Source organism: Tachypleus tridentatus, chromosome 8 (assembly GCF_004210375.1).
Source record: "Tachypleus tridentatus isolate NWPU-2018 chromosome 8, ASM421037v1, whole genome shotgun sequence".
Taxonomy (NCBI): Eukaryota; Metazoa; Arthropoda; class Merostomata; order Xiphosura; family Limulidae; genus Tachypleus; species Tachypleus tridentatus.
Window position 1 is genome coordinate 18,409,916 of NC_134832.1, and position 27,943 is coordinate 18,437,858.

Below are 27,943 nucleotides of genomic sequence, written 5' to 3' on the forward strand. Positions count from 1 at the left end.
CACGTGTAAATGGGCTTACATCGGCCATATTTCTTTGAAAAAAAAAGAAACAAATTTATAATACATGCGTAATTGAATATAACATAATAACATACGGGCCACCCTGTACATCAACGTTGTCGGAGATGATTTTTAATTTCCAAATAACTTCCAGAAAGAGAATACCTTAATGGCCAAATATTTGATTTTGTGTGGTTAGATAAAAATGTCATTTGAACAAGATACCACAACAATATATTTTGTCGAATTTTGGCATGTTCCAGTAGTAGAAACCAATAATAATGTGAATAATGTTTCATTCTATATTTTTATTTTTAGGTATAATTTGCTTAAAGTATTTTGGCATTAAAATAAAATCAACCTTCCCTTTTTACTCTCCTTTAATGTCGTTTCTCGTCACTTACGCTTTTGTTTGCTTCTCATTTCAATTTGCATTTATACAACTATAAATATATATATATATCTTATTATTTTATACGTATGTAGTAGAACTGAATACACAGTTACAGAGGAATTAACGCAAAGCCTGAGAACCGTCCGTTATATTTTTATGGGCTTTAGTTAATAAGAATCCAAACAAACTATACACCAAACAAAGACTTATTTTTAAGCAGTTTTATCGAAAAGCTTGTAGTGAGCTTTCTCTTGAAAGAAATAAAAATAAAACCCTTCGACCAAGAAGATCTAAATAACTACCTGATCGAAAACAGAAATGCAAATATGAAAAGAAATTTAAATACAGGAGGGTTTAGGTTTCAGCATTCTAAAAATGCTTATCAAAGTAAATTGAGATTAATGTGAATATTTAAATCCATAGAGAAAGAAAAACCTACTATACAATAGATCAGAACGACAAGTTATCACTCGAATGCATCTGTTAATATTAAAAACATTACAATCTATTTTAACAAAAATAAATAACACAGAACTGCGATGGTTTTATTGTCTTGAAAATGTTACGTATTCTACGGCAATTCCTATACGCTGAATCTGAAAATGATATCCATTTTTCTCTATCACGTGGAGAATTATTGCAAAATATCATTTATACTTTTACACAAGTGAATCATTTTCATTGACGTCGTATCACATTATGTTATGCTGAAAATGTTGGCACCCACTGGCTATAGATTTCTCTAGACCAATCGCGACGTGAGAGTCTTATCGATCGTACTAGAACTAAAACATAATAAAATAAAAAAAAATGTTAATTGTGGTAAACGAAATAATAATTTCATCTAATCAAGAGCCTTTTCTTCCCGATTTGTAAAAGATTCTTACGTGATAGAATTAAATAAATATTATTTTCGAAAACTGCGTAGCTGAGTTACAGACAAATCGTTATTAAAATCAAAATAACTTTTATGGAGTTTAAATTCACAAGCCTACAGACATCTTTTAACATAGATAAATAATATATTTAACTGGCTGCAAGCGTTTCCCAGACTTACACTAGTAAAGCTAAAATGATAAGAAAGCATGAAAATAAATGGCAAGTCTAACAACTTTAATAGGTTTAGTTTTCAAAGTACCAAACTATGGTAACAGACTCATGCACATTGTCAACCCTGGTACATGCAATGTATGATGTGCAAATGATAAACGGAATCTTAGTGTTATTATTGCGAACTTCGTTCATAGGTTTAGCTGGGAGCTTGGAAGTGCTTCCCAATTTCAAAATCATCACAGAGAGTTTGTTATATAAGATATTAATATATGACAGATTATCATTAAACGTTCTTAACCGTTCTTCGTAATTTCCTGTGGTGAGGCTTAATTTTGGTTCCTCTAACCACATCACATTATCGTAGAATTATTTAATCACATCACCATTAATAAAATCAGCATATGCAAATTTATAACACGTACATCGACAGAACACACGTAACTAAAATAAAGATAACAACATAAGTTTACATATACTTGCAACTAAAGAATTAGGCTTTACTAAACATGGAATATTTCCACTCACTTCTTTTGATTTTGGTTTGCAATGATTCTTCATGACGTTGTTGCACGTTTTTGTAAAATACATTCGTGAAAAAAAAATAGTTAGAGAACCTATGTGGTTACATAGTGTTTGTTTGCATGTTTTGTAAGTTAATTATCCAAAATCACCTGCCATTTCTTGGCTATACACAGTATATTGTTAGAGCGCAACGTTGAGGGTCGCTGCTGTTTCTATATCGCACGAGTTTCGGCGTTGGAAAGTGGTCACTGAGATTAATTGTGAGAGATTCTTTAAGGTCTCTTTCATTTGTTACATGCTACAGGTATCAGGAATCACATTCCTGAGATCTAAGGCACTAGATGGCGCTGAGTGTTTATAGTAAAGCTAAGCTAATCGATTCGCATTTCCTATGAACTGTTTAAAAAACCGTAATAATTAAAATAAAAACTAAATTGTAACGAGATAATTTCAGTACGAAATATTTTATTTTGACGATGAAATAACATATTGGCGTGTGTTATAAGCAGTTGGGCCCCTCATTGGCTCAGCGGTATGTCTGCGGACTTACAACGCTAAAAACCAGGTTTCGATACTCGTGGTGGGCAGAGCACGGATAGCCCATTGAGTAGCTTTGCGCTTAATTCAAAAACAACAACAACAATAAGCAGTTGGCTTATCAAGCAAATCCAAATTTCCATCAGGACCGTGAAGCTAAACCAATTGTGAATACCTTTTCTATATTAATGTTTTAGAGAAACACGAATGTTACAATTAGCCAACGGCTGTTTCTTATATTATCGAAATCAAGTGCCTTTGCCAAAATAAGTGATTTGTGACAAAAGTGAAGAAAGTATATATCTCTGTTAAACTACAAGTTGTTACTAACCTATTTGAATGTTATTCAGTCTATAACAAGAGAGGTGACTACAGAAATCGAGTAGGCAAACATTAGAATAAAAAATCTGAGAAAACGAATACCTTTTGTTTCTGCGAAATAACATCTTTCAACAGTAGTAACTTTACTAATTACAAAAGCCACTAACCAATTTTTAATAAAGATGCATAACCAAGCTTAATCCAGTGTTAGAGTGACTGTTTTGATGTTATTTATGAAACTGCGTTAGATTTGTTTTATTTAACTATCACCAGAGGGACCTTTAAAATATATCACATGTATACTAACCAATTAAATATAATTAAAAACATTTTAGTGGATATTATCACTTTCCATAAGATATAAATTTGCTATTTTAAAATTTTTAGTTTATATTTATTATAAATATATAAGTTGAAACATGATTTAACTTCAAGTAGAGATGTTACATATGCACTTTCTGGCAAGATAGATGTTTCAAGTCAACATAATCATAACACGTTAAAATACAAAGAAAACGGAAAATAAGATTTAAAAACCAACATTAAACAAATTCAGGAAATGGTATTTGCTCAATAGATGCACCATTTATCAAACTCTTCATTTTATGAGGTATAAATGTGCTAAGTTTATTATGACGTATTAAACCCCAGATTTGGCTACGACTCACCCATAGACATCGTGGCAGCGGGCCTGTGTAACAACTGCTTATAGAATGATACTAGATCAGATAAGTAAAATATTATATTTGTTTTAACTGTGCAGTACGGAAGTTTCCAGGTTCATTGATTTACTACCCATACCTACCGTTGATTATGGGCAGTAAGTGTCTGTTGTAGATTGGAACATAATGAGTGTTGGGTGCAAACCGAGAGACTTAGATGGATGGTATAATAAATCCCAGTTGTCCATTGCTAGGATCCTACATCTGTAAAGTAATTCTTCTTCTTAGATCTTCCTAATTTGCTGAGCAAGATATCTAGAGATAATTTTGATAATTTTTGTTTTTCGATCTTTTTTTTTTTTCTGATTTTGTTCCATAGCAAGTGATCTAGATAAAGAGTACTTATATTTTAACTATGTTTTCAAAGATAGACATGATATAGTAATTATCGTGAAGGTATGTTCATTGGAAGACCCATGTTCTTTGAACAGTGTGGACATTACAATTATTCAGCCAATCCTACTATGGGTTAAATGTACCCACAAAGTCGAAGGTTGCTACTGGGTCGTTTTCCTTTCTTTCAGTCAGTAGTTCGAATTAAAAACTTAGAAGTCTCTTACCTGGCCGTTTAACCTCTTTATCATACAAAGTGCGATTAAAATGAAAATACCAGATACATATTTAAAATGATATAACATTGAAATCACACTTAGATGTCAATTTCATATTTGCTTTATTTTATTTAAGTTTGACTGTGTGGGTATTTGGGTATTGATGTTGTTAAATACCCAGGAGGGTCAGGTACATTTGACCTCTTCCTCCCTCCCGAATGATTATAGCGTCTGTCTTTAGGGTTTTTTTTTGTGTTTTTTTAAAGCTTTGGGCCAGAGTAAAAGTATAACATCATACTCAGGTCCATTTCAGGGCTCAGTCCATGCATGGACGAACAAGAAGTTTTTTTTTTTTTTTCCATATATATATATTTTTTTTTGTATTTTCATATATATATATTGTTTTTTTGTATTTTTCATTTTTTTCTCGATTGAGAGAATGCTACTACTACTCGTAGTAACACACACACAAAAAAAAAAGAAAGTAATAATAATTCAAAAAGAGAGAACAAAAAAAAATAATAATAATAATGAGTAAAAAAAGAAAATAATAATTATACAAAAATAATAAGAAACAAGGACTAAGTGTCTAGTGCATAGTGGCCAGCTTGTATTTTATTTAATATAGATATGTTTGTTTGTTTTTGAATTTCGCGCAAAGGTACACGAGGGCTCTCTGCGCTAGCCGACCCTAATTTAGCAATGAAAGATAGAGGAAAGGAAGATAATCAACACCACCCACCGCCAATTCTCGGGCTACTCACTTACCAATGAATAATGGTATTGACGGGTGACCGTCACTGTAAAACGCCCCCATGGCTGAACATGCAAGCATCTTTGGTGGTATGGGGATTCGAATCAGCAACCCTCAGATTACGAGTCGAGCACCTTAACCACGTGGTCATACCGGGCCCTACAGAAATAAACAGGAAAAATGTGACTCCTTGCACTTTCTACTTTTTGTTAAGTTAGGATGTCACCATTTGTCCGGTACAACATATTTAGATATTCATGTGGTTGCATTAATGTTTTAACCTTAATATGGATTTAAACGGTTCTAAATCAATAAAAAGTTGTTGGAAAACAATACTCAATTATCATTGGAATTGATTTTTTTTTGCTCAGAAAATATAGAAAAAGAATTAGGATGTTGTAATTATCTTTATATATGCACTTTTTATTGTACATATAATTCTCTCATACGTGAAACAATTTAATACCTAATAGATAATCAATATAATAATAAAAAACTTGTAGACTACGTTAAAAACTCATATACTATTGTTAATAACCTTGCATCTGCTATTCTTTGCTCAAGTCTCACAGTGTTCTTTCGAAAATTCGAAACGAAAATATTACTTTTTTTTACCTTGTATTTAAGACTCATGATGCAACTATATTATTATGTTTATAAATTTATCCTCAATATGGTCTTATGTCTTTATACTTAAACATAATAAAACGTTATTAAAATGTAGAAAAAAACAAAAGTAAAATTCGAAAATCTACATAAAAACCGACATCATAAACTGAACCATAGTATTAAATATGCATTTTTGAAAAGCATTACAAGATCTATATTTGTGGCTTCTAAGTAAAGGTTTACACAACCCTCATTAAAGTAAAAGAGTAACAATGTTCGGAGAAAAAGAAACTGCTTGTACTTTTGGCTATACTTTTTAAAGAGGGTATATTGATCTAAAGAACAGCTTGACGATCTAAAGTTGGTATACCTCGAAACCCCCTAATAATCACATGGTAAAAGTATGGATCTTTGTACATCGTGTGAGTTTAATATATTTCACGTTACTTAATGACAAATGAAAGACTGGCTATTCTAAGGAAAATGTACAAACACCACGGGAGCTCCGTCAGTGGAATAGGTGGATGAGATCTGTAAGTTTTAATTTATATATATTTTTTAGTAACTTTAGTCATGGGTTTAACATAGTTTTAAGCAGTTTTTATACACTAAACTTGAAGCATTTTTATCTATTTATGAGATCTGGAGTCTTGAAATGGTCGGCGTTTCGATCTCGTCATGCTGAATCTCTACCTTTATTAATCTTATTGGACGGCCAGAAACGCAAGGAAATAGCTCACCAATATCAATCACACTAACACTTCCCGTTACCTTAATGTACAATGTAGAATATGCATAAAAACTACACATTATTACTATACGAATATGTATACATTTCTGACCTCTTGCACTAATTCGATAAATAATTCTTTGGATCAAGCCATATCCGACATATTTCATTATAAAGTTAAAATATTGATATTTCCAATGTTTTGCCGGACTCTGTCAACAGTCTAATTCTATGACTGACTAGGTTTCATGTTATGAGAAGAGTATGAAATACATTGTGATAAGTTACATGAGGAAATGCGTTTATGTTTATTTGTATATCGCTTTAAACAGGTAGATCAAATCTTTCCTTCATTTTTGTCATTCTAAAATACAAAATAAAATAAGTGAAACTCAAGATGAACCACTCAGAATTATGGAAATACCATACAACATCTATTTTTTTTCATCATTTATCTATAAGTTAGCGTGACAGATTGCTGATCTGAGGTCTCACGTTTGAGCCAAGATATATCACTGAATGCAGTTCACAGTTTCAGCTGTGACAATCAAATTCACTCTTCAGTTAAGAGCTGGTGCCCGAAACCTTTTAACCCAACCTGATGCTACTGGGTGATTGCCCTTCCTCTGATCAATACTTCTAAATTAGGGACGGTTATGGTTAACCTTAGAAGTCACTGGACTGGCAGTCATTTTGCCCACGTGTAGGATAAGAGACCATTCACGATGTAAATAATAAATTCCAAATCTCACACAGATTTTGTGTTTTCTATGCAACAAGTTATATTAAACTTATTCGTCTAATATAATGATTTATCAAATAATTCTCTATTTGCCGATTTTTATTAGTAAATGTATTTTACTTCAATTATGTAATTAGCTTTAAATGATAAGCATAGTGATTTTGTCTCGACTGAAATGTAAAGTCTGAGGTTGTTTTCTCTTGAAGTACAGTTATATTTTCATTAATAATTTTTAATATATAATATGAATTTAATAGTATCTTAACTATTTTGTAATATATTAATCAGTACTTTACAAGTGGGCAGGCATGGCCTGATGGTTAGGACAACACGATTTGTAACCTATGCTTCTCGGATTCAGAAGCCGTCACCGGACATGCCCGCCCTTTCAGATGGATAGCTACCTTCCCTCTAGAGACTCTAGTCTATTACTTTAGAATTAGACAGCTGAGTAGTTTTAAAATAAATTCAACAAACAAGTAAACTTTCCAAATATCGTAGTTGTTTACTCATATTTTTATTTTGATGTATGCGAAATCTCACATTTCAATTCGGTTCTCACAAACTTGTGACACCATCAAAGAGGTTCTGTAGTCTATATGGGTGAAGAAGGAGACTCAAAACCTCTTAGTGATTCTTGTCAATGAGAACCAAATGAACAACTTATATGGAACTAATGACTCTCAGTGAAAACAAAATGAATAACTTATATAGAACTAACAAGTTTCAAAGACAACTCTTAAGAATGTTATCGACAACCCTTAAAAAATGCAAATGATAAGGACAAAGATTTTTCTTCGCTTCTGTTTGACTTTTTTTATTTTAATAACTCAGAACATTTTTGTTATGTGGTTATAGCGGTAAAAAAAGGAGAAACTTTGTATCATTTTTGTCTCAATGACATTATGAATGACATGAAAAATAATACTGACGTTTGCTTCATAGTACTGAACATAATCTATAAAGATAACATGAAAGTGTTTGCTTTCGTTATTAAATCTTTACCAGCTGGTTAATTGCCGAATATTGTTTCGAATTAAATGTAGCCAAAACATTGTCGTTTATGGATTTTTTACGTGTACCTTTTTCCTATATCATATTGAAATTGTGCTGGTTAAAGTTATATCTAGTTTTACTGCTAAGCTCAGTGCTTAAGTTTTGATCATCTGAAGAAAGAGTATAAATGAGTGTTTATAAAAAGAAATTTCATACGTTTTTCCCACACCTAGACAAAAGTTATAAACATTCTCCTGCATTGTATTATTTATCAAATGATTTAGCTAGGCTGATGTGTAGCGAACTTAGAGTACTCAAGCAATCGTTGTATGAGATGTATTATTAAATATGAGTAAATATCCTTCGTATTACAAATCATGAAAATATCCATTAGTAAACTCTTGTAAAGTAATCGTGTTCTTTGAACCAGCCATATGTTACACGAACTTTGAATATAATCAAGCACTATTTCCCCAATAGAAGACCGAAAATCGTCTGCAGAAGTCATCTGTTTTAAACCACTCGCTTCACGATACATTAGTGTGTTGTCTTTCACTGAGTCAGTAGGCACGTCTCATAAGGGACGTTTAACGTTTCAATTTGTACTCTCGTGACGTCAGTAAAGTGAGCGCGTGCCATGAATCATGAGAAAAATTATTCCTAAAAAAAACACATGATATATGAATTTCAAAAGCAAGAAATAAAAATATTTGTTACTCTTAATTTTGGTTTTGTTTAATTTTGAAAGAGAACATTTTCGGAGACCCTTCGAAAGTAAATCTAGTTTTATTTCCCAAGTAACCGAAACCCCACAAATACCACTTCAAGCAGATTAAACAAGATGTAATAAATGTTTAATCACTGATAGGAGTAATCATTATTTCACGCCCTTATCTTGATATCATGATTTTTTTGTTCATTTGCTTGTGTTTTTTAAGGCCTCTTATAGTTCCTCATAAAGACAGTATACAATATTTGTTCAGATAGACATAATTCTTTAAACTGATTGCTCCTACTTTATCTACAGCTGCAAGCCTCTTGTTGAAAGAACGTCAAGGTCAAGAACCCGGCCACAAACCGAGGGAACTGCTTTATCAAGAATCTCTCTTAGAAGGGAACATGATTTTACAGGTAAGGGGTTGTTTATCAGTCAAGGAGTCGAATATTAATGGATAGCAGTATATAAAAGGATTTTCCAGGTATAAGAGCAAACTCGCTCTTTAAACAGTTTTTTTTTTTCACAAACAAGAGATTTTCTGAGTCATATTCTTTTATTTGCATTAAAAGTTTTGATTTGTGACTCAACCTGAGGTCATGAATCGGGCATTATAAGTACCTAAGTCATTCACTTTTTTGTATCCTAGATTAAGTGGAATTGTTAAAAACAAAAGGTTTGATAAACACAAAAGCTATCGCTCTCAAGTATAGATAAGTAAAATATGTTAGTTTTTACAAGTTGTTATATAATTGTTTTATCTCTTCCTCATAAAAAGCACCTTTATAATCATTCACTTCGATAAATAATCTTAAGAAACAACTGGAAATATTTCCGTCAAATACATCTTAGCCTAAAAATATATTTAAATAGTTATTATAGAAACGTCAGTGAAATATAATTTGAAATAATCTGAGTAATATGACACTGTTGAGAAGATGAATAAAGGCGGTCCATCAGAGGGTCAGCGGTAAGTGTATACAATAACAACGCTAATATTCAAGGTTTGATTTCCCGCTGCGCACAGAGTGTTGAGAGCCGAATGTGTAGCTTTGCGTAAAAACAAATGAAAAAAAAAAATTTAAGGTGATTGTATGGAAAGCAATGAAGTTATATTCATTCATATTCAACAAACACAATGTTTACATAAATGTATCACATACACTAGTGGGTTTCCAGACATTTTGTAAACGCCAGTATAAGGGCTAATACAGATGTATGACTTTTCAAGTCCGCCCGCCCACCCGCCTGTCATGAAAATTGAAGCTATTTTGATAAAAAGCAAATATCCCAATATCTGTCGCATGTCACCTGTCATTTCCTAATGAAAGTTTGTATTATGTCTATTTTGATAATAAAGATATTTTATTTCGAGATTGTAAACGTGGAAATGATGTTTTATTTTACTTTTAATGATGTATGATTCTTATTTCGTCATATTAATAAACGAAAAAGGACTGGCAAATTTAGAAAATAGTTAATGAAATCCACTTACTTCGCGAACGATTTATATTTAATTTGTATACTATTTGTGTCGTGAGAATAAAAAAGTTGCTTTTTTGTTTGTTTTTTAAGTAAAGAGTATTGATGTTTTATTACGATTTAAATTACCAACAGACATTAGAATATCTTCCAATAAATAAGGCCCAGCACACCAAATATGCTCGTTCTTTCAGCCGTGGGGGCGTTATAATGTTAGGGTCAATCCCATTATTTGTTGGTAAAAGAGTAACCCAAGAGTTGGCGGTGGGTGGTGATGTATAGCTACCTTCCTTGTAGTCGTACACTGCTAAATTATGGACAGCTAGCGCAGATAGCTCTCGTGTAACTTTGCATGAAATTCCCAAAACAAGTAAACAAACATCCAACAAAATAAAAAATGTATGTATTGTGGACACCATAAAACGTGATGTTTGCGATTGACTGCTACCAGAAAATCAGGTCAGAGAAGTGTAAACCCGGTAGAAATTCATTAGGGTTTCGATGCGGCGAGTATGGCCACATGCTTCTCCCTTGTGGAATCAAATATAGGGTTTCAAATTTTCTATTACACAATCAGTCCTTGGATATGGTTTGTGCAATGCTTTTTGTTCGTGTGATCTTCAGTGGAGTCCAAGTAGACGTTACTACATAGTTAGCAGACTCTTTTCTTCCTCCTTCATCAAGTAATGGTTTTAGACCCAGAATGTTTTTAATGTGGATTTCCACCGAACTTTAAAAACTAAGGACCGAGAATGTATTGTTTTAACGTGCTAATTATACTAAAGGTGCAAAGAAGTTTTTGCAGAACCGCTTTCTTTCACACACAAAAAAGTCAAGATTCGGATAAAAATCACTTTTATATTTACAACTAACCGTTGAAGCGTAATTATGCATAGGTATATTAAAAAGGTTAAAGTTTCAAACTTTTAAAATTCTAAGACCAGTGCAAAAAAGCGTTAAAATTAATTTAAATTTTTATAAAGTCAAAGAGTTTCAAAACTCTTAAATTCTCACCATGCTGGGAGGGAGGAGGCACCAAGAAGAATCGCATAGTTTTTACTTTTAAAAACTTCGTAAAGTTGAAGGAACGCCTTTTATTATAATGAAAAAAAATCATATAATTAAGAATTACACAAGTAGATGAAACAGTTTTTCCTGTATGAAGATGTGTCAGCTGAATCATCTGTCACATTAATTCAGTACAAAACTTGTTTAATTTGTTTATTTCACACTATAGAGCAATTAGAAAAACTCTGTGAATTCATCAAAGGTATAAATACTCTCTTCAAACCTTCTAATGTTGTTTGTGTCGTTAAATAAACTGTTGTGGCCCGGAGTATGAATCGAGCTTCGAGTTTCTTTACCATAGAGGTTGCGAGGGTTCAGTTCATTGTTTAAAGCCTGTACGTGTTTTTCTTATAACAAAGGCACAACGGCCTATCTGCTGTGTCCACCAAGGGGAATCGAACCCCTGATTTTAGCGTTGTAAATCCGAAGACTTTCCGCTGTTCCAGTGGGAGGGACGTTTAATGTCTGTGAGGATTACTGAACATATTAATTCATTTTATATTTTGTATTTTTTCGTAACTTTATATCTGCTTAGTAAACAAGTAGACTTTTGTCTTAACGTCTTATTTTATGAAAATGAAAGTTGGCATTCATTGAAAATAAAATGATAAAAGGGAATATATAGACAAACACCACCACTACTTAATTCAGCAACACCTTTTCCATATTTTTATTATTGATTATCAATTGGAATATGAAATTAAAATGGTCGTTTAAAAATTAAACTGGTTCATGTGTAATAAAGATTTTCTTAATTACATAATTTGGTTCAACCATTGGGATGTCTGCCATATTTTATGAGCTACTTTAACACTAAAATATTCTAATTTAGAACAATTAATTTTAAATACTTTTAAAAACAAATGAGAAAAAAAGTATCAGGGGAAAATGTTAAAGGGAGTATTTTTAGGGAGAAATATTGAAAGCTGATCTACGTACACTAGATGGTGGCGTTAAAATGAAACTTAAAAACAACTAGGTTGAAAACTTATTTTATATCGCTATAATCACTGTGAATGAGGTGTTATTCTACTATCTTACCTAATAAATCACATTCGTAATTCGTCAGGAATTATGTTAGTAATGGCTAAACACGAGTTGTGCTAGGTAAGGAAACAATTAACTCCAATGTGTAACTTTGCAAAATCTAAGAAAATGTAGTTATGCAAATATAAAAACAGCAAAGTTTAAAGTTTACAGCAGTGATATCTCAAAATTTTACTGATTTCGGATTTACTGCAAGACAATAATAATAATATTCAAATAAAATAATTCTGTGACAAGTTCTGAGCCTAAATACAAACCTTGCACTATTTGCATATCCAAAATAAATAACACATATGAATGTAATGTACTATTTCGTCTTTAAAAAAAATAAACATTGAATTTTGACAAGCTATTGACAAGAAACACTTACGATACACAGAGAATGTTGTTTTTAAATACAACATTATTAGTTGTCGTGTATTTAGTCACATGTGGACAGGTTTCCTGTAAATCGATAGTTGTCCTCGAGGTACGAGCATAATGGAGATTATTCTAAGAAAATATGGTCGTTAAATGTACTCACTTACATCTAGAAACACTACCATCTGGAAAATAGAAAAGCATTTGAGGTTCATTGTCTGGGAATTTATAGTGTTTATGCTTCAAAAGGATGTTTCTGGCGAAGTTGTATTGAAGAAGCAAAACAAAGGGAAAACGCCAGAGAGCATGGTGCGCACTTCCTACTCCTGCCACGTGTGTGTACTCGATGCAATCTTAAGTCGCGTGACTCAATTTCACTCTTTGGGCAATATTTATATAACCTTTTTAGTTCCATGGACCATGAGTCTTTGTATTCTCTATATGCATTTGTTCTTTTTTTTTTTTTTGAGAGAAGTTTGGTTCTTTTTATCAGTTAGAACACACAATGTTCTTCGAGTCGTGAAGATTTACTCAATACGTTTTGCCATTTAACAAAAAAATAATTTGTTCCGTCTTTTGGAAGAAGAATTGACCAGGGGCTTCTGCTTTGAATCGAGCCGATTTTTATGAGGTTGAACCTAGCTAGCCCTACTTGATAAAGGTAGCTAGCTATATAAGGTCGGCTTATAGAATGCCTGTGGCGTAGCGGGACTTAACCAACAACGATCCGGTCTCTTTTGTATAGCACAACGGTAATTGTTCAGATAGATGGACCGATGCCGACATCCACGCCGCGGCGACTGCTGCAGTTACTGTCCTGCCCCTTCTGACATTACTAATCTTCTAATATTTTCTTCTGTAGAAAGTTGTTTTCGCAGAGTCTTCACATGACAAAACCTATCCAATGGAATGGTATAATTAATAGCCTGGTAATAATGAAAAAGCTACTAACTAACTGACTATGGATTATAATTTGTCTTACATGCTTCCGACTGTCTCATCTGCCCCCAAGGCTGGTGCTATTTATTTCTAAAGAAGCTGTTTGTGTTTGGAAATAATAAAAAGTTCAGAAAATTAAGTATCACTCTTTGAGTTTCCATCTAATTAAATAAGCTCAGAATGATAGTTGTGTTGTAAAACTCTCTATTCCATGATGTCTTAGGTTCACCAACAGAATTACAAATTCCAGAACTTTGCGTGACTGAAAAAAACCTCTGCTTATATGCACAATATCACGTGGTTAAAATATCTTTTTTTAAAAAAAGGCTACTGTTTATGTATCGCTATAGCTCGGTACACTTCTTATCTTATGCCGTGAAATGCATACTTTAAAGAAAACACTTTATTACTTGGCTTGTGAAAGGAGAAACTGAATTTAATTTAAACCCACGACGCTTAAGTCACAGTCTTACTGATTAGATTAAACTATTTAACATTTTTCCTGAACACCAGAAACATGTTTTATATTATTTTTTAAAATTTATTCTAATTTGTTTGTTTGTTTTTGAATTTTGCGCAAAGCTACACGAGAGCTATCCACGCTAGTCGTCCCTAATTTAGCAGTGTAAGACAAGTGGGAAGGCAGCTAGTCATCACCACCCACTGCCAACTTTTGGGGTACTCTTTTACTGACGAATAGTGGGATTGATCGTAATATTATAACGCCCCAATGGCTAAAAGGGGTGAGTATGTTTGATGCGACGAGGATTCGAACCCGCGCCCCTTAGATTAGGAGTCGAACGACTTAACCCACCTGGCCATGCCGGGCCTATTCTAATTTATAAAAGATGTTTCACGGCTCTTTTTTTTTTATATCCAGTCCAGGAATATAGTAATATCTCGCAATAATGATAATAGAAAAGTAACACTTGGAGAAAAATTGTTTTTATTGCGGTTGCTTAAACAGGTAGTTAGTAGGCATTTAAAAAAATTAAAACATTAAATAATTTGCAAAAACAGTTTACCAGAAACGGAGTAAAGCTGAGGAAACTTTGGAAGAACCAGTTGCAGAAATGCTAAAAAAGCCATATTTTAGAGCTAGAAGAACCAAACTTTAATATTCGAATCACGTTAATACAAACAAGTACTGGAAGTTAATACATACTGAAGAAAAAATTTCACCATAGAAATGCGTTAAACAGGACAATATAACTACCAAACTCCAACAGTCCTACAAAAGGCCTGGCATGACCAAGCGTGTTAAGGCGTGCGACTCGTAATCTGAGGGTCGCGAGTTTGCATCCCCGTCGCGCCAAACATGCTCGCTCTTTCAGCCGTGGGGGCGTTATAATGTGACGCTCAATCCCACTATTCGTTGGTAATAGAGTAGCCCAAGAGTTGGCGGTGGGTGGTGCTGACTAGCTGCCTTCCCTTTAGTCTTACACTGCTAAATTAGGAACGGCTAGCACAGATAGCCCTCGAGTAGCTTTGTGCGAAATTCAAAAACCAAACAAACAAGCAATATTTTAAAACATGCGCCAACTGTTGGGAATAAAAACAGTTAATTATTTTGTTAAACTTAGATGTGATTTGTTAACATTTCCAGAAAGCATACCTGTCAGGTGAAGAGTGACCGTTTTACTGTTTCACTTTTGAATCGAATGTCATTAGTTCGAATGCAAGCCACGTTCGTAAGATGTTTATTATACACAGATTACGTCTTATTAAAGGCTAATTGTTTTCAGGAACACTAATACACAGGTGTCTTAGTATATCTAGTTAATTCTAAAACATATTATTCTTTTAATTTTACATTGCCTGTACTTGAGGAAAGCTTAATTGTGTTTTGTTTGTTTATTTTCTAACGCAATGCTACAAAATAAACAGCCTGTGCTCTTTCTTCCACACAGAATAGAACCCAGGAATTTAGTTTTAAGTCCATAAACTTATTTCTTACCCACTGAAAGACAGTATGGGAAAGAAGTTTCTTTTTAAGTTTTTTATCGCTATTCATTGAATTGGATGTAAATAATAGTAAAGGATAGTTATATAGAAGAAAAAACAGTAGCGCAATTCTTTAATTTAGAAAATATACTTTTACAGACCCCAAATCACTACTAAAATACTGCTATTAATCAACCTATCAAATTGTATAGTAAACAAGATATGGAGATTAAGAAAATGTCTGAGTTACATGAACCTACACGAATAGAAAGCTATCTCCTATAAACATAGTTTTAAGTCTACAACCAAGATGCGATCAACAGTTTGTTTCTTTCTGAATTTCGCACAAAGCTACACGAGGACTTTCTACGCTAGTCCTCCCTAATTTAGCAGTGTAAGACTAGAGGGAAAGCAGCTACTCATCACCCCCCACCGTCAACTCTTGTGTTACTCTTTTACCATCGAATAGTGGAATTGATCGTACATTATAACGCCCCCACGGCTGAAAAGACGAGCATGTTAGGTGTGACGGGGATTCAAACCCACGATCCTCAGATTAGGAGTCGAGCGCCTACACCACCTGGTTATGTCAGTCCCACGCGATCAACTGTAAACAAAAGGAATATAAGTAGTAACTTGAATATTGTAATTTGCACCTGTTGTATGTTGGCTATAAAATCAACACTATATAATAATAATGGAGATTTTTATATAAACCAAAAATAGATATGGCTAGTGTAGAATTCAAACTAAAGCCTGTACTCCAACAATTTCAACTTTAAAAAGGTACCAAAATTTCTCAAATTATTGACTAAACCTATATAATAAAACCAAAACTCATACAATTTGTTAGTGAAGTACAAAAGATGTCGTTTTGAAACAAAATATCTGCGGTAATAACACTCACAAGCGTTAGAGATATTCCGTCTACCAAACATAATCTAAAATCATGCATATACATAACGAGAGAGCTGTTACGGGAGATCGGTTAGGGGTTAGGTGATTTAACCTACAGTTTTCCAGCATCTTTAACCATTAACCATCTATACTCAGATGCGACCAGAGTCAGATTATTTATGAGGAGCAATAGACACAGAGCCTAGGGTCTACGAAAACAATGGGTCCATGACATTTTTCCTTAAAAGTTAATCTTTGGTTTAACTTTTACAGCTGATAGGGCCTGCGAAAAGAAGATGGCTAAGCCTTACGATCGTCTTGATCTAGTACTGGATGTAGGCATGATATTCACCTCTAAAAAACCTTAAATATAACATCTTTAGTAGAAATTAATTTGTTGCTAAGACCCACCTTTAATTTATACCCTTCTTAGACACCCACCCTCCACCTTAAGTGATTAGTTCAATAATAGTTGGACACTCATCTTCTTTTCTTGACAATTTCAATCAAATATAAGTATAACCACCTGAGACAAGGCCAGCTAATATAAGTATAACCACCTGAGACAAGCACAAGTGGCCCATTATACCAAAAATGTGTCTTATTTCAAATAATGAAACGTTTTCGTATTTATGCAATTTAGATGTCCTTGAAGTACTGGCATCCTCTTGCGGATCGTACAGTGAAACTAAAAATAGACAATTCTTTTATAAAATATTTAAATTCTAAGTGGTTACAGTACATATTATACAATAGTGTAAAAATTCCAATAATCTTCCAACATTTATAACCTATTATTTAGAGATGTATGGTAATAGGTGCTGGGACATTGTGGGGTAAAGTTCCCGAAACCGAACTCAACTGATCTTCCGCAACAGCTATTTCATCATTAATTTGCGTTCTATTTTTTGGATTACATCTGGTAGATGAAATACCCTGACGATTTTGTGTGCTTCTACCACAGCCATTGTTTTCATTTATAAAAATTCTTTTTTTCGTATTTTATTGAAAAATAGTCTGATCTTTTATTTTTTCTTATGTGTAGTTAGTAACGCACTCAATACTTGCATGTTTATATAATTGTTATGAAAAACAGTTTTAATTTTAAATTTTTACGTAGACATCGTGGGTTTGGTTTAAATATAGCCTTATTGTATTGAAAATATAAAAAGTTCTTGCCCAACAAGAGATAAATCAAACACCCCATCCTTGAAAAAAGCTCTTAAGCTATCGTTTGTTCTTTTTAAATTGCAAAATATGTTTTTTTATATCTTACGTGTTTGTTTGTTTTTCAACTATCATGAATATTTGCGTATTTACAAGCCAACACAAGAGAAGCAGACAACAGAGCATATTTAAATGGCTATGTTTCATAGAAATGTGAACCTATTATTTTATATAACTGATTCATTTATGAAGCTTCAGTGCTGTTGTTAAAATATAAACAGTGAAAATTTCATAATACTCCAATATTGTCCAAATTAGAAAAAAAAAAACGACTACTTCATTCGTTTCTGCCTAACATATATGTATCCCTTTATCTTCGAAGTCCAGTTATTAGTATGTCAATTTATTACATTCTTTCCGATGAAGTTAGTCCCAGGTTACCTATTTTTAGAACTTACAAAGTTTACACAAGAATAGTTTCGTTTGCAATATCGAAAGTGGCTGAACATAAACAGCATTAAGGGCAGTAAGTATGGTGAAAAAATCCTAGTATCCGTTAAATCATTGCGGATACTCAATTAGTGATTTAAACAAGCGTATTTTTTCAATGTCTATACATCATTTGACCAAATTATGCATACTAATCAGTTAAGAGTAGAATGTGAACTTATTTGCAGGAAACACTTAAAATGTTTGGCAATTTAATAAATACCAGTTATCAACAGACAGGAACATGTGTGGCGCTCTGATAAAAATATCATGTTTTAAATAATGGAGCTTTCCAGACAAAAGGCCCGGCACGGCCAGGTGCTCAAGGCAATCGACTCGTAATCCGAAGGTCGCGGGTTCGAATCCCTGTCACACCAAACATGCTCGCCCTTTCAGCCGTGAGGTTGTTATAATGTGATGGCCAATTCTACTATTCGTCAGCGAAAGAGTAGCCTAAAAGTTAGCGGTGGGTGGTGATGACTAGCTGCCGTCCCTCTAGTCTTACACTGCTAAATTAGGGACGGCTAGCGCAAAATTCAAAACAAACCTAAATAAATCCAGACTAAAAGAAAACACATATCATCATTTTTTTTTTTTTAAGTAGCATAAACAGTTTGCAAAATTACTTTGTGGAAGTTGAAGAAATTTACGTTTAATTTGATATTTTCAATCTGAACGGTACCTTATGCAACACATGGGCTAAACGGTCAGATCAGAGACCCTGAAACTTAACTAGTCGTCATATCCTTAATTTAATGGTGCTTATCGGAAGCAGAGTAAACAGTAAAAAGCACCTGGTTTGTAAACGGCTGCTTTATACGAACAGTAGGATTGACAACCACGGTTACGAAGACATGTTTAGCTGAATATTGTGGGTCGAACCTTGGACCTTTTTATTCACAGATCGGCACAGTAACTACTATGCTAAGTATAATACTAAAGTTAAACAGAAGAAATTTCCATAGCGAAGTAGGCCAAGCGATAGAGAGGTTCCGAAACAAACAAGGGACTCACAGTTATAAATAATCATTGTTAGAAGGATGGTACAAAATTAATGTTGAAATTTATGTTTCTTTAATACGATTTTAATTTCATCGAATACGCTGTTTAGAGAGCACTGTTGTGACAATAACCTTACCATTATGTACATAGATATACATACACATAGGCTAAAAAGAGTGTTATTAGAATTTTTAAATAACCATCTGCGCAAGACTTAAGGACTAAACGTTTTTATCGAACCATCTTTCCCTATAATCTCGGATGTTAATTTTTAAAAAATATGAATTTAAAATATTCAGTAATTTCCCAAAATCGCCACATAAAATATTCATGAACTTTTCAGAAATGTATTGTTCTCTACATTTTTTAAACCAGAAAAATTATTTTCGTTTTAATTCAAACAGTAATTTTTTATTTGTTAACAGTTTATCTTAATGATCAATTAATCATACTACTTATCTTTTCTTTCTTTTTTTTTTTTTTTACATTTTCAAAACTAACCCTTACAAATTACTAGACGCGCATGTCATGGTTCATGAACGATTATAATACTTTAAACTTTGTAGAATATGTGGAAGTTTTTACTGAGGAAGAATTACTTAATGAAACATCTTCAGAGTTACGTTAAAATATAAAAGTTTTGCATGAAACACCTGATTTTTTTTGAAATCATAAAGTTGTATCTGCAAATGGTAATGACTAGTTTTTTGTGGTTAAAGTCTTCTGGTTTAAGAGTACTAACCCTTAATGACTAGTAATTAGTTGTTTTAGTTTTTATGATTACAATTGTTCTTTTAATTCTGGGCCGAGCTCGTCCAAATGGTTATACAATGTATCGGACTGTGGAGATGAGGCTCCATGGCTCGTGTCCCGCCGTCGCCATAAAAATTTGAGCTCTTCCCTTCAAAGACATAGGAGTATTATATTCGGTCTAACAAGAGTAACCCAAGAAATGACGGTGTGTGGTGTTGACTAGTTGCCTTTCCTCTAAACTAGGGACTTTTGGCACATATATCCCCCGCGTAGCTTCGCTCGAAAGCCAACAAAAAATAATATAGTGCTTCTTCAGTCAGTTTTATATCTATCTCTCCACAGGCACGATCTAATGGTTAACGTAAAGGTCAAAATGTCTAAGTTTCAAGACATGGTAGGACTGAATACACTGCATGGTCAGCTATAAGTGCGTTATAAAAGTAAAAGTCAACCCCATTATTATCTTCACAGGACCGAACAAAGTAGTTGTGACAGTGGCTGTTGCTGATTGGTCGCCCTTCCTCTCTTCAGGAATTCATAATTGTGGACGAATACACCTGAGCCCTAGAGAAATCTAGCATAGCTATTTTAGTCCACGTGTGCATAAAGTACAGTTAAGGTCAAACATTCTAATTCTGTGTAAAGGTGAATATAAAAAAAATATAATTCTAAATCCTTTACATAATATCACATGTCCATTGTTGCAATCGCTGATCTGTCGCCAGTTTTATATTATTGTGCATATATATAGCCTAAGTATTTGAATTAAAATATAGGCAGAATTCTAATAACTTTGACGTAGTTAATTTTTTTTATTCTCGAGCTAAATGATTAAATTAAGCACCGGGTTCATCATTCACAAGTCGATTCTTTTCTTCCTTCATGCATGTCTGTCGCTCTTTGTCTGTAGTGGGTAAGTGGTAAGTTTTTGGACTTACAACGCTAAGATCAGGGGTTCGATTCTTCATGGTGGATAGGCTGTTGTGAAGACTTGTACTAAAACAGATAAACCGTTGTACTTAAAAATGGTTTTCTGTGATCCTACTGAAACAACGGAGCTCTAAACATCAGTTTAAAAGGCATATCCGAACGTTGAGTCTGTAGGTGTTGTTTGTATACACACCTGGAGGTATGGTGTTTAGTATGCTACAAAGTGATTGATTTTCTTTAGCAAATGGTTGTAAACCATATTGAGATCGTTTCTAAATGTCTATGAAGAATTTTTGTTTTGAATTTTGCGCAAAGCTTCACAAGGGCTATTTACGCCAATCGTCCCTAATTTAGCAATGTAAAGCTAGAGGGAAGGCAGCTAGTCACCGCCAACTCTTGGGCTACTCTTTTACCAACGAATAGTGGGAGTAACCATCACTTTATAACGCCCCATGGCTGAAAGGATGAGCATGTTTGGTGCGACTGGGATTCGAATCCGCGACCCTCAGATTACTTTAATTCGTTATGGCACTATTTGGATATCAATTTTATTACTTATCATTACGTCAGGTCGGTGTGAAGTTGATTAGTTCAACTATAATATAAAATATTTTTGAACAAATTATGTGTTTTTATATAATTTTTAGATCTTGTTTGTTTGTTTAGAATTAAACACAAAACTACACAATGGGCCGTCTGTGCTCCACCTACCATGGATATCGAAACCTGGTTTCTAGCGGTGCGCATCCGAAGACATGCCGCTTTGCCACTGGAGGGCTTCAGATCTTGTATTAAGTGATTTGTGTACCCATTCATTAATTCATTAGCCATAAAGTATTTTTCCTGATCATAAACATATAGCTAATATGAGAGTTTCATTGGCCTCCTTCGCCATTTAATCACAAATATTTTACATCGATATTTTTGTGTAATTAAAGCTCCTTGTTTCGTGTAGAATAGTCGATGATATGTGCTCCAATTTGCTTGTATTGATAAAAGCAGACATGGAGAATTTAAATGATCATACTTTAAGAAGATATGGAAAATAAATAAAAGTAAGTAAAATAACCACCATAAAAAAGTTGATTTATTTTGTCTTTAAATAAATTAATTGTTTTCATGCGTAATATAAGTACATGTTTTCCTTTGACAATTTTCAATGATTCAAAACGTTGTTCAATTTTAAGATACTTAGAAAATTTATTTGCTTGATAAAAGGTGCTTGCTCCTGAAAACGTAAAAGAACTACAGCAGCTATTATACAGGGTGTTCGGAAAGTCACTGTGCACTTATATATTTATTAACAGATATGTTTCAACATAGAATACAGGAGGAAAATATGAATGACAATTATAAACAATGTTGAAAGTGACCACCGTTGGCATTAATACAGGCCTAGATCCTTCTTATTTTGTTTCTAAACACCGCTATCAGTTGCTAGCTTGAAATAGACTGAATAAAATATTATTACAAAACCGCACAGTGACTTTCCGAACACTCTATATTTCGAGCTTTTTCTTTAACTTAGAACAACTTCCAATAACTTTTATCATTTAAAACGCTTCTAATGTTTTCTAATAAAGTACTACATTAGAAAATCAAGAAATAATTTCTCATCATACAAAAGTAATCCACTTGATATGAAACCTTCACTTATTTAAGTTTTAAAAGATAAAACTACGTAACTTTTTATCTTTCTAAGAGTATTTTTGTTTGCAAAAAGTAATTAAGTAAAAACTCAAGAAGCCATTTAATATAATATAAAATCTTTTGTATTGGAAAGTTCTTATATCGCACTATTAGGAAGAACTATAAAATTAATTATCGTTCATACTTGTTCTCTGTTTTAAAATGATCCTTCAAATTTTAAAATAAAGTTATATAGCATTATATATATATTACAAGATTCCTATATGCTTTCAAATTCTGGTGAAATAAAAATGTAAGCAAAGTGGAAAGGATGCTTAAATAAACTAACATAGTTATTTGTTTCGGGGATTTGTGAAAGTCTGAGGGAAGTTAGCTTATCAACACCACCCACCGCCAACTCTGAAGCTACACTTTTACCAAAACAAAATGAAATTTACTGTAACGTGATAACACCCCCACTACTAAAAAAATAAGTATGTTTGGCGATTTAGATTCAAACCCGCAACCCATAGATTTTGAGTCGAGCAACCTAACCATCTGGTTGTGTAAGGCCGCTATAAAATTACTAGCTGCGCTACAACCGTTTGAAATGTTAAACTGACCGGCACGAAGGAAGGCATCTAGTCAGCAGCACCCACTGATAACTTTTTGACAAACCCTAATTTAACTGCCATTCTTATAATGTACCCAATTCTTTATAAACCTTGGAGGATTATTTTGTGGAAAGTGAACGCGAAACAAGGGCTTTTAGATTTAAAGTTCGATACGCTAACAATAAGTTTAAGGCGGGATCAGAATAAAAGACTTTTTTCTAATATTTCTGGTAACTTGAGTAACATTTGGAATAAATAAAACAATTTAAGGATAAAATAAAATAATTACTGTCTAATTGTTTGAAGTTTACTAGAATAAGCTAAGAAAAATCAACATTTTAAAATTAAACTATAATAACTGTAATATTTTTGTTAATTCCATGTGTGATGTGGACAGTACTGAAAGAGGAGTTAAAATGCGCTTAGAAGCGTCTCCTGGATGTGGAGACTCAAAAGAGATAAAAACGAACTGTCCCTTAAAATTATTCTTGATTCGGAACGATGCATGTTGAGGCCCGGCATGGCCAGGTGGGTTAAGGCGTGCGACTCGTAATTTGAGGGTCGCGGGTTTGAATCCCCGTCGCACCAAACATGCTCATCCTTTCAGCCGTGGGGGCGTTATAATGTAACGGTCAATCCCACTATTCGTTGGTAAAAAAAGAGTACCCCAAGAGTTGGCGGTGGGTGGTAATGACTAGCTGCCTTCCCTCTAGTCTTACACTGCTAAATTAGGGACGGCTAGCGCAGAGAGCCCTCGAGTAGCTTTGCGCGAAATTCAAAATCAAAAACAAAAAACGATGCATGTTATAGGTAGTTAAACACATGGAACGAAACCTACCCTCTTCTAGAAATTTTTTCTTTTTAGTAAAGAACAAAAAGAAAGACGACGAAGAAGATAATTTGAAGTTTAATAAAAGTTAAAACAAAGAATTATTATGGAAACTGATGACTGTTCTGTCGTCAAAGTTTCTTCTAGTGTTAAATTTATCTGAAAACGATCAAATCAAGTTTTGTTGGCTCAAATAAATAGCGATGACCTCTTCAACAACAAAAATATTAAACTTTTCTGAAATTGTGAAAAGTCATAGATTTCTGTTGTTGTTTTTCAAGCTTTTTGATTTGTTCCTTATAAAATTCGTTTTGAGTAAATTTAAGTCTTCTTTCTTCTTTTCAATTGCTATTGATTTGCTAAAGTAACAAGAAAATTATTTAAAAATGTACATTGTTTAAAATATATGGACAAAATATCATGTGTTCATTTTCTGTAACGATATGTGTTTAACATGTAAAAAGAAACATCCTCTTAGTGTATCTGTAATAAAAATAAGATTTATGAACAAGCTATATTCTATTTTTCTTAATATCATTTAATTAAAGTTTTTGGTTAGTTCCACTTTGCAATAAAATCACTTTTAATCACTTATTAAAACACATTATATGTTAAACCTTAATACTCGACTGGTATGTAATCTTAAAAGAGTGTAAGTAAATTTTGGTTTCTTTTGATCAACTTATTTTTCTTTTTTGGATTCCCTGAGTGTGAATAGTGTGTTGTAGGACGTTCAATGGTTGGTTACCTTACATTTGGCACATCAGTAGTTCCGTCATAGATACAAAATAGAAATTCGTGATTAGTTGAAAACTATCTGTCTGCGAGATTCGGTTCGTATTACGCTAGTTATTGCTCATTTACTGAAAGGTTCGTGAGGTCAGAGAAAAATCTTTCATTTTTATGTTCATAATAAAGTAACTCACATATTCTGGTTTATATTTCTCTGTTCTAAATAATATATAAAATCGATAAAAACTATCTCAGTCTTCCGCTGTAATCCTGGTAGCCTAAGATCACAGTTACTGTTTGTTTTTTTAGTTAATAAATAAAAAATCAATAAACCTTTTCCAAGACGTATCCAGATGTACATAGATCTAGTAAGTATTGCTTCTTTAACACTTCAACGCACGTTTTTTACTTAGAATTCAAGGTGAAATATTTGATCCTGTGAATCAGTTATCTTACCATATTTATCGGTTTCCCCTATCGCATTCTCTTGCTGACTTTAAATGTTTTTGGTTCGACTTACTTGATTATGTATAATGCTGTGGCACGTGGTCCGTTGCTAGGTTACTATGCGGTAATATCAGAAAAGAAACGCAATAATTATAACCGAAGTGCTTTCAAAAGTGGATTTTTTTCATCAGGGAGTAGATGTTTTGTTTTGTTGCTAAGCGCAAAGTAAGACAATAGGCTATCTGTGCTCTGCCCACCACGACTATTGAAGTCCGATTTTTAAAATTGTAAGCCTTCAAGCTTATTGCTGAGTTACCAAGGGCAAAGTAAATGTGGTAGTAATAGTTTTACACAGTTTATTACACGCGCTAAGTGGTGGCCCTCTAGCTGGTGGTATCCGTTCACTTATTCGTTAATTTGTTCCTATGATTACTTAAGAAATCGTTATGGATTACCCCAAAGTTTTAAAACAACAAGATTGAAGTCCCAGACGCTCACTACAATTTTGTAATCTAAGATCAATTGACGTTTTCTTCGTTTGTTTCATCGTAAAGCATTATCAACGATTTCAAAAATAAGTTCATTGTGTTCATAAAAGGAAATACTATGAAATTTTAAACGATATGCATTTTATATAAGTTCATATAAATAGCAAGATGTATGTCGAGAAAACCCACTTGTAGAGAAATATATATGCAAAAACGGCTCGTTTGGGTTGAGAAAATATTTTACGTAGAAGAGCGAACAACGTTTCGACCTTCTTCGGTTATCGTCAGGTTGTATTTTAACTTGTATGAAACATTTTTGACAGTCGACCATATTAATAAGTCATGAATGTCTTCGTAGCCAAGGGTGGGAACTTCTGATTAACCTACCGGGGTTTGCCTGGTAATTAGCGTGTCTGGTTGCATATGGGAAGATCCAAGGTTAAAGACCGTTATATGTAACTGTACACAGTACGCGCTTTTATATAAAAGTAGCAGTAAATCTCTCTATTCGGTTAAGAATAGCTATGCAGGCAGCTGGTACTGAGGACTGGGCTTTCTCCGTTTAGGCAACACTTCAGCTGCGCATGTTGAAAATACCAAATTAATGTCCGTATAGTGTCGTCTAGTTTTAATGAGTGACTACTCAATATGAATTAGCTCTAGACGATAACTAATAAATTTGTCGTTGTGAATTAAAATAGTTATACACACTAGCTCCTTTTTTACTTTTAAGCTCATCTGTGATGCTCTAACGATTTTTGTTTGTTTGCAATTAAGCACAAAACTACACAATGGGCTATCTGTACTCTGTCCATCACAGGTATCGAAACCCAGTTTCTAGCGATGTGAGTCCGCAGATATGCCGCTGTGCCACTGGGGGTAGGGCTGCTCTAACGAATTGGATTACTTATGGAAAAGACGGAATATTCAAATCAGTAAATATATACATTACTGAATTTATTTACAGAAATATTATATTATTCATTATCTTGTTACGCTCTTTGTATTTGACATGTTTTCTTAAGGTCCCAATCAGTCAGAAATCCACCTTAAAATTACTTTTTTTTCCTCTGGAAAAAATTAAAATTTCAGAATCATTTTTTGCGCGGAAAAATACCATGGAAGTAGTGGCGTAGTGGAAAAGATCCAAAAGCCACTACCAAAAGAGAGGAAAGAGACAGAGCAAGATGTTTCTATGGAAATGTACGCATTACATTACAAGATTTGGACATTGAGAAGAAAACTAGAAGCATGTTCATTGTAACCAACTATTTGCTGCAGTTGAGTTAGAATTAGTCTCTGTGCATCATTTTTATTCATATCAAGCTTTCAACTAATGTTTAATAATTTATTCAAGTAAGACATCATTTCACCTTCTGATACATGCATATATGTATATAAATGATCATAAAAGTTGATGAATAGTAACAATTAATACAAATTTCGCTATGTAGGCCGTGTTCATCTACTTCTTCGAGTTTTTGATATTTACTTCTTTTATTTTCCCCCAGTGGGATAATGGTAAGTTTATGGAGTTACAACTCTAAAATCAGATATTTGATTTCCAGCGGTGGCCACAGTAGATAGTTCAATATGGCTTTTCTCTAAGCAACTATTTTTTTCCGTTAAGTTATTAGTACTTCCGAAATCAAAATACTCTTGTAGAAGAGTTATTTTGTTTAGAAATTGTGTCCACTGTAAAAGTGGCGTATTTAGACAGGAGCTAGAAGAGGCTCAGCCCCAGGGCCCATGGTCTTAATGGGGCCTCATTGATAATTTTATTATATATAAAATTACATGGGATGGAGGGCCAACAAAAAATTATTATCCCCTGGGCCCACAAAACCATAAATCCGCCACTGCATGATTGCAGTTTAAAATTTATCACTTTATTCTAGGTATCAAAAAACAGTAAATTAATTGTTCACACTTATCGAAAATTAGATTCTTAGTTGTATAAATGAAGTTATGCTTTAAAAATCAAACTTAAAAATCCAGAGCTCCTTCATATGGACAGTTAATTAGACAGAAATGTAACCATGTAATAGACGTTCAACCTTAGATGTTCTTCGTATAAACAGGTTCTTCAGCCATCTCAGATATTTGAAACAATTACATCATCCATATCGTTTACATAGATAAACTTCATTATGAGTCAAACTTGTCTATTTCAAAAGACAATTTCGCAAACTTCGATAAACTAAACTAAGACACTTTGCAGTAAACTCACGTTTTTTGTTTATTTTTTCTTTTCTGAGAGTTTCGCCTTCTGTTACTTTCTTTCATTTCCGATCTCAGTCTGGATCTGACAGCTAGAGATGAAACAGGATAAGTTTAATGACTCATGCTGTGTCCAAGGAACTCGAGACATTCACGTGAGCTAGAGCAAACACTGACATGGGCCTGATCTCACGCAACATATCCGAAATTTATGAGTTAGGCTTGGAGAAATGCACTTGCTTCTGTACAGGAAAAAAAGG

At 33.4% G+C, this 27,943-nt stretch overlaps 1 protein-coding gene across 3 annotated transcripts in view; it reads left to right on the forward strand.

The window, feature by feature from the left end:
* LOC143258602 (uncharacterized) overlaps nt 1-27,943 on the forward strand; it is a 206,216-nt gene that overhangs the window by 121,011 nt on the left and 57,262 nt on the right. For all 3 annotated transcript variants that reach the window (XM_076517802.1, XM_076517801.1, XM_076517803.1), the window contains exon 3: nt 8,959-9,062. In XM_076517802.1, coding sequence (XP_076373917.1) covers nt 8,959-9,062 — 104 coding nt within the window. The remainder of the gene's footprint in view (nt 1-8,958; nt 9,063-27,943) is intronic.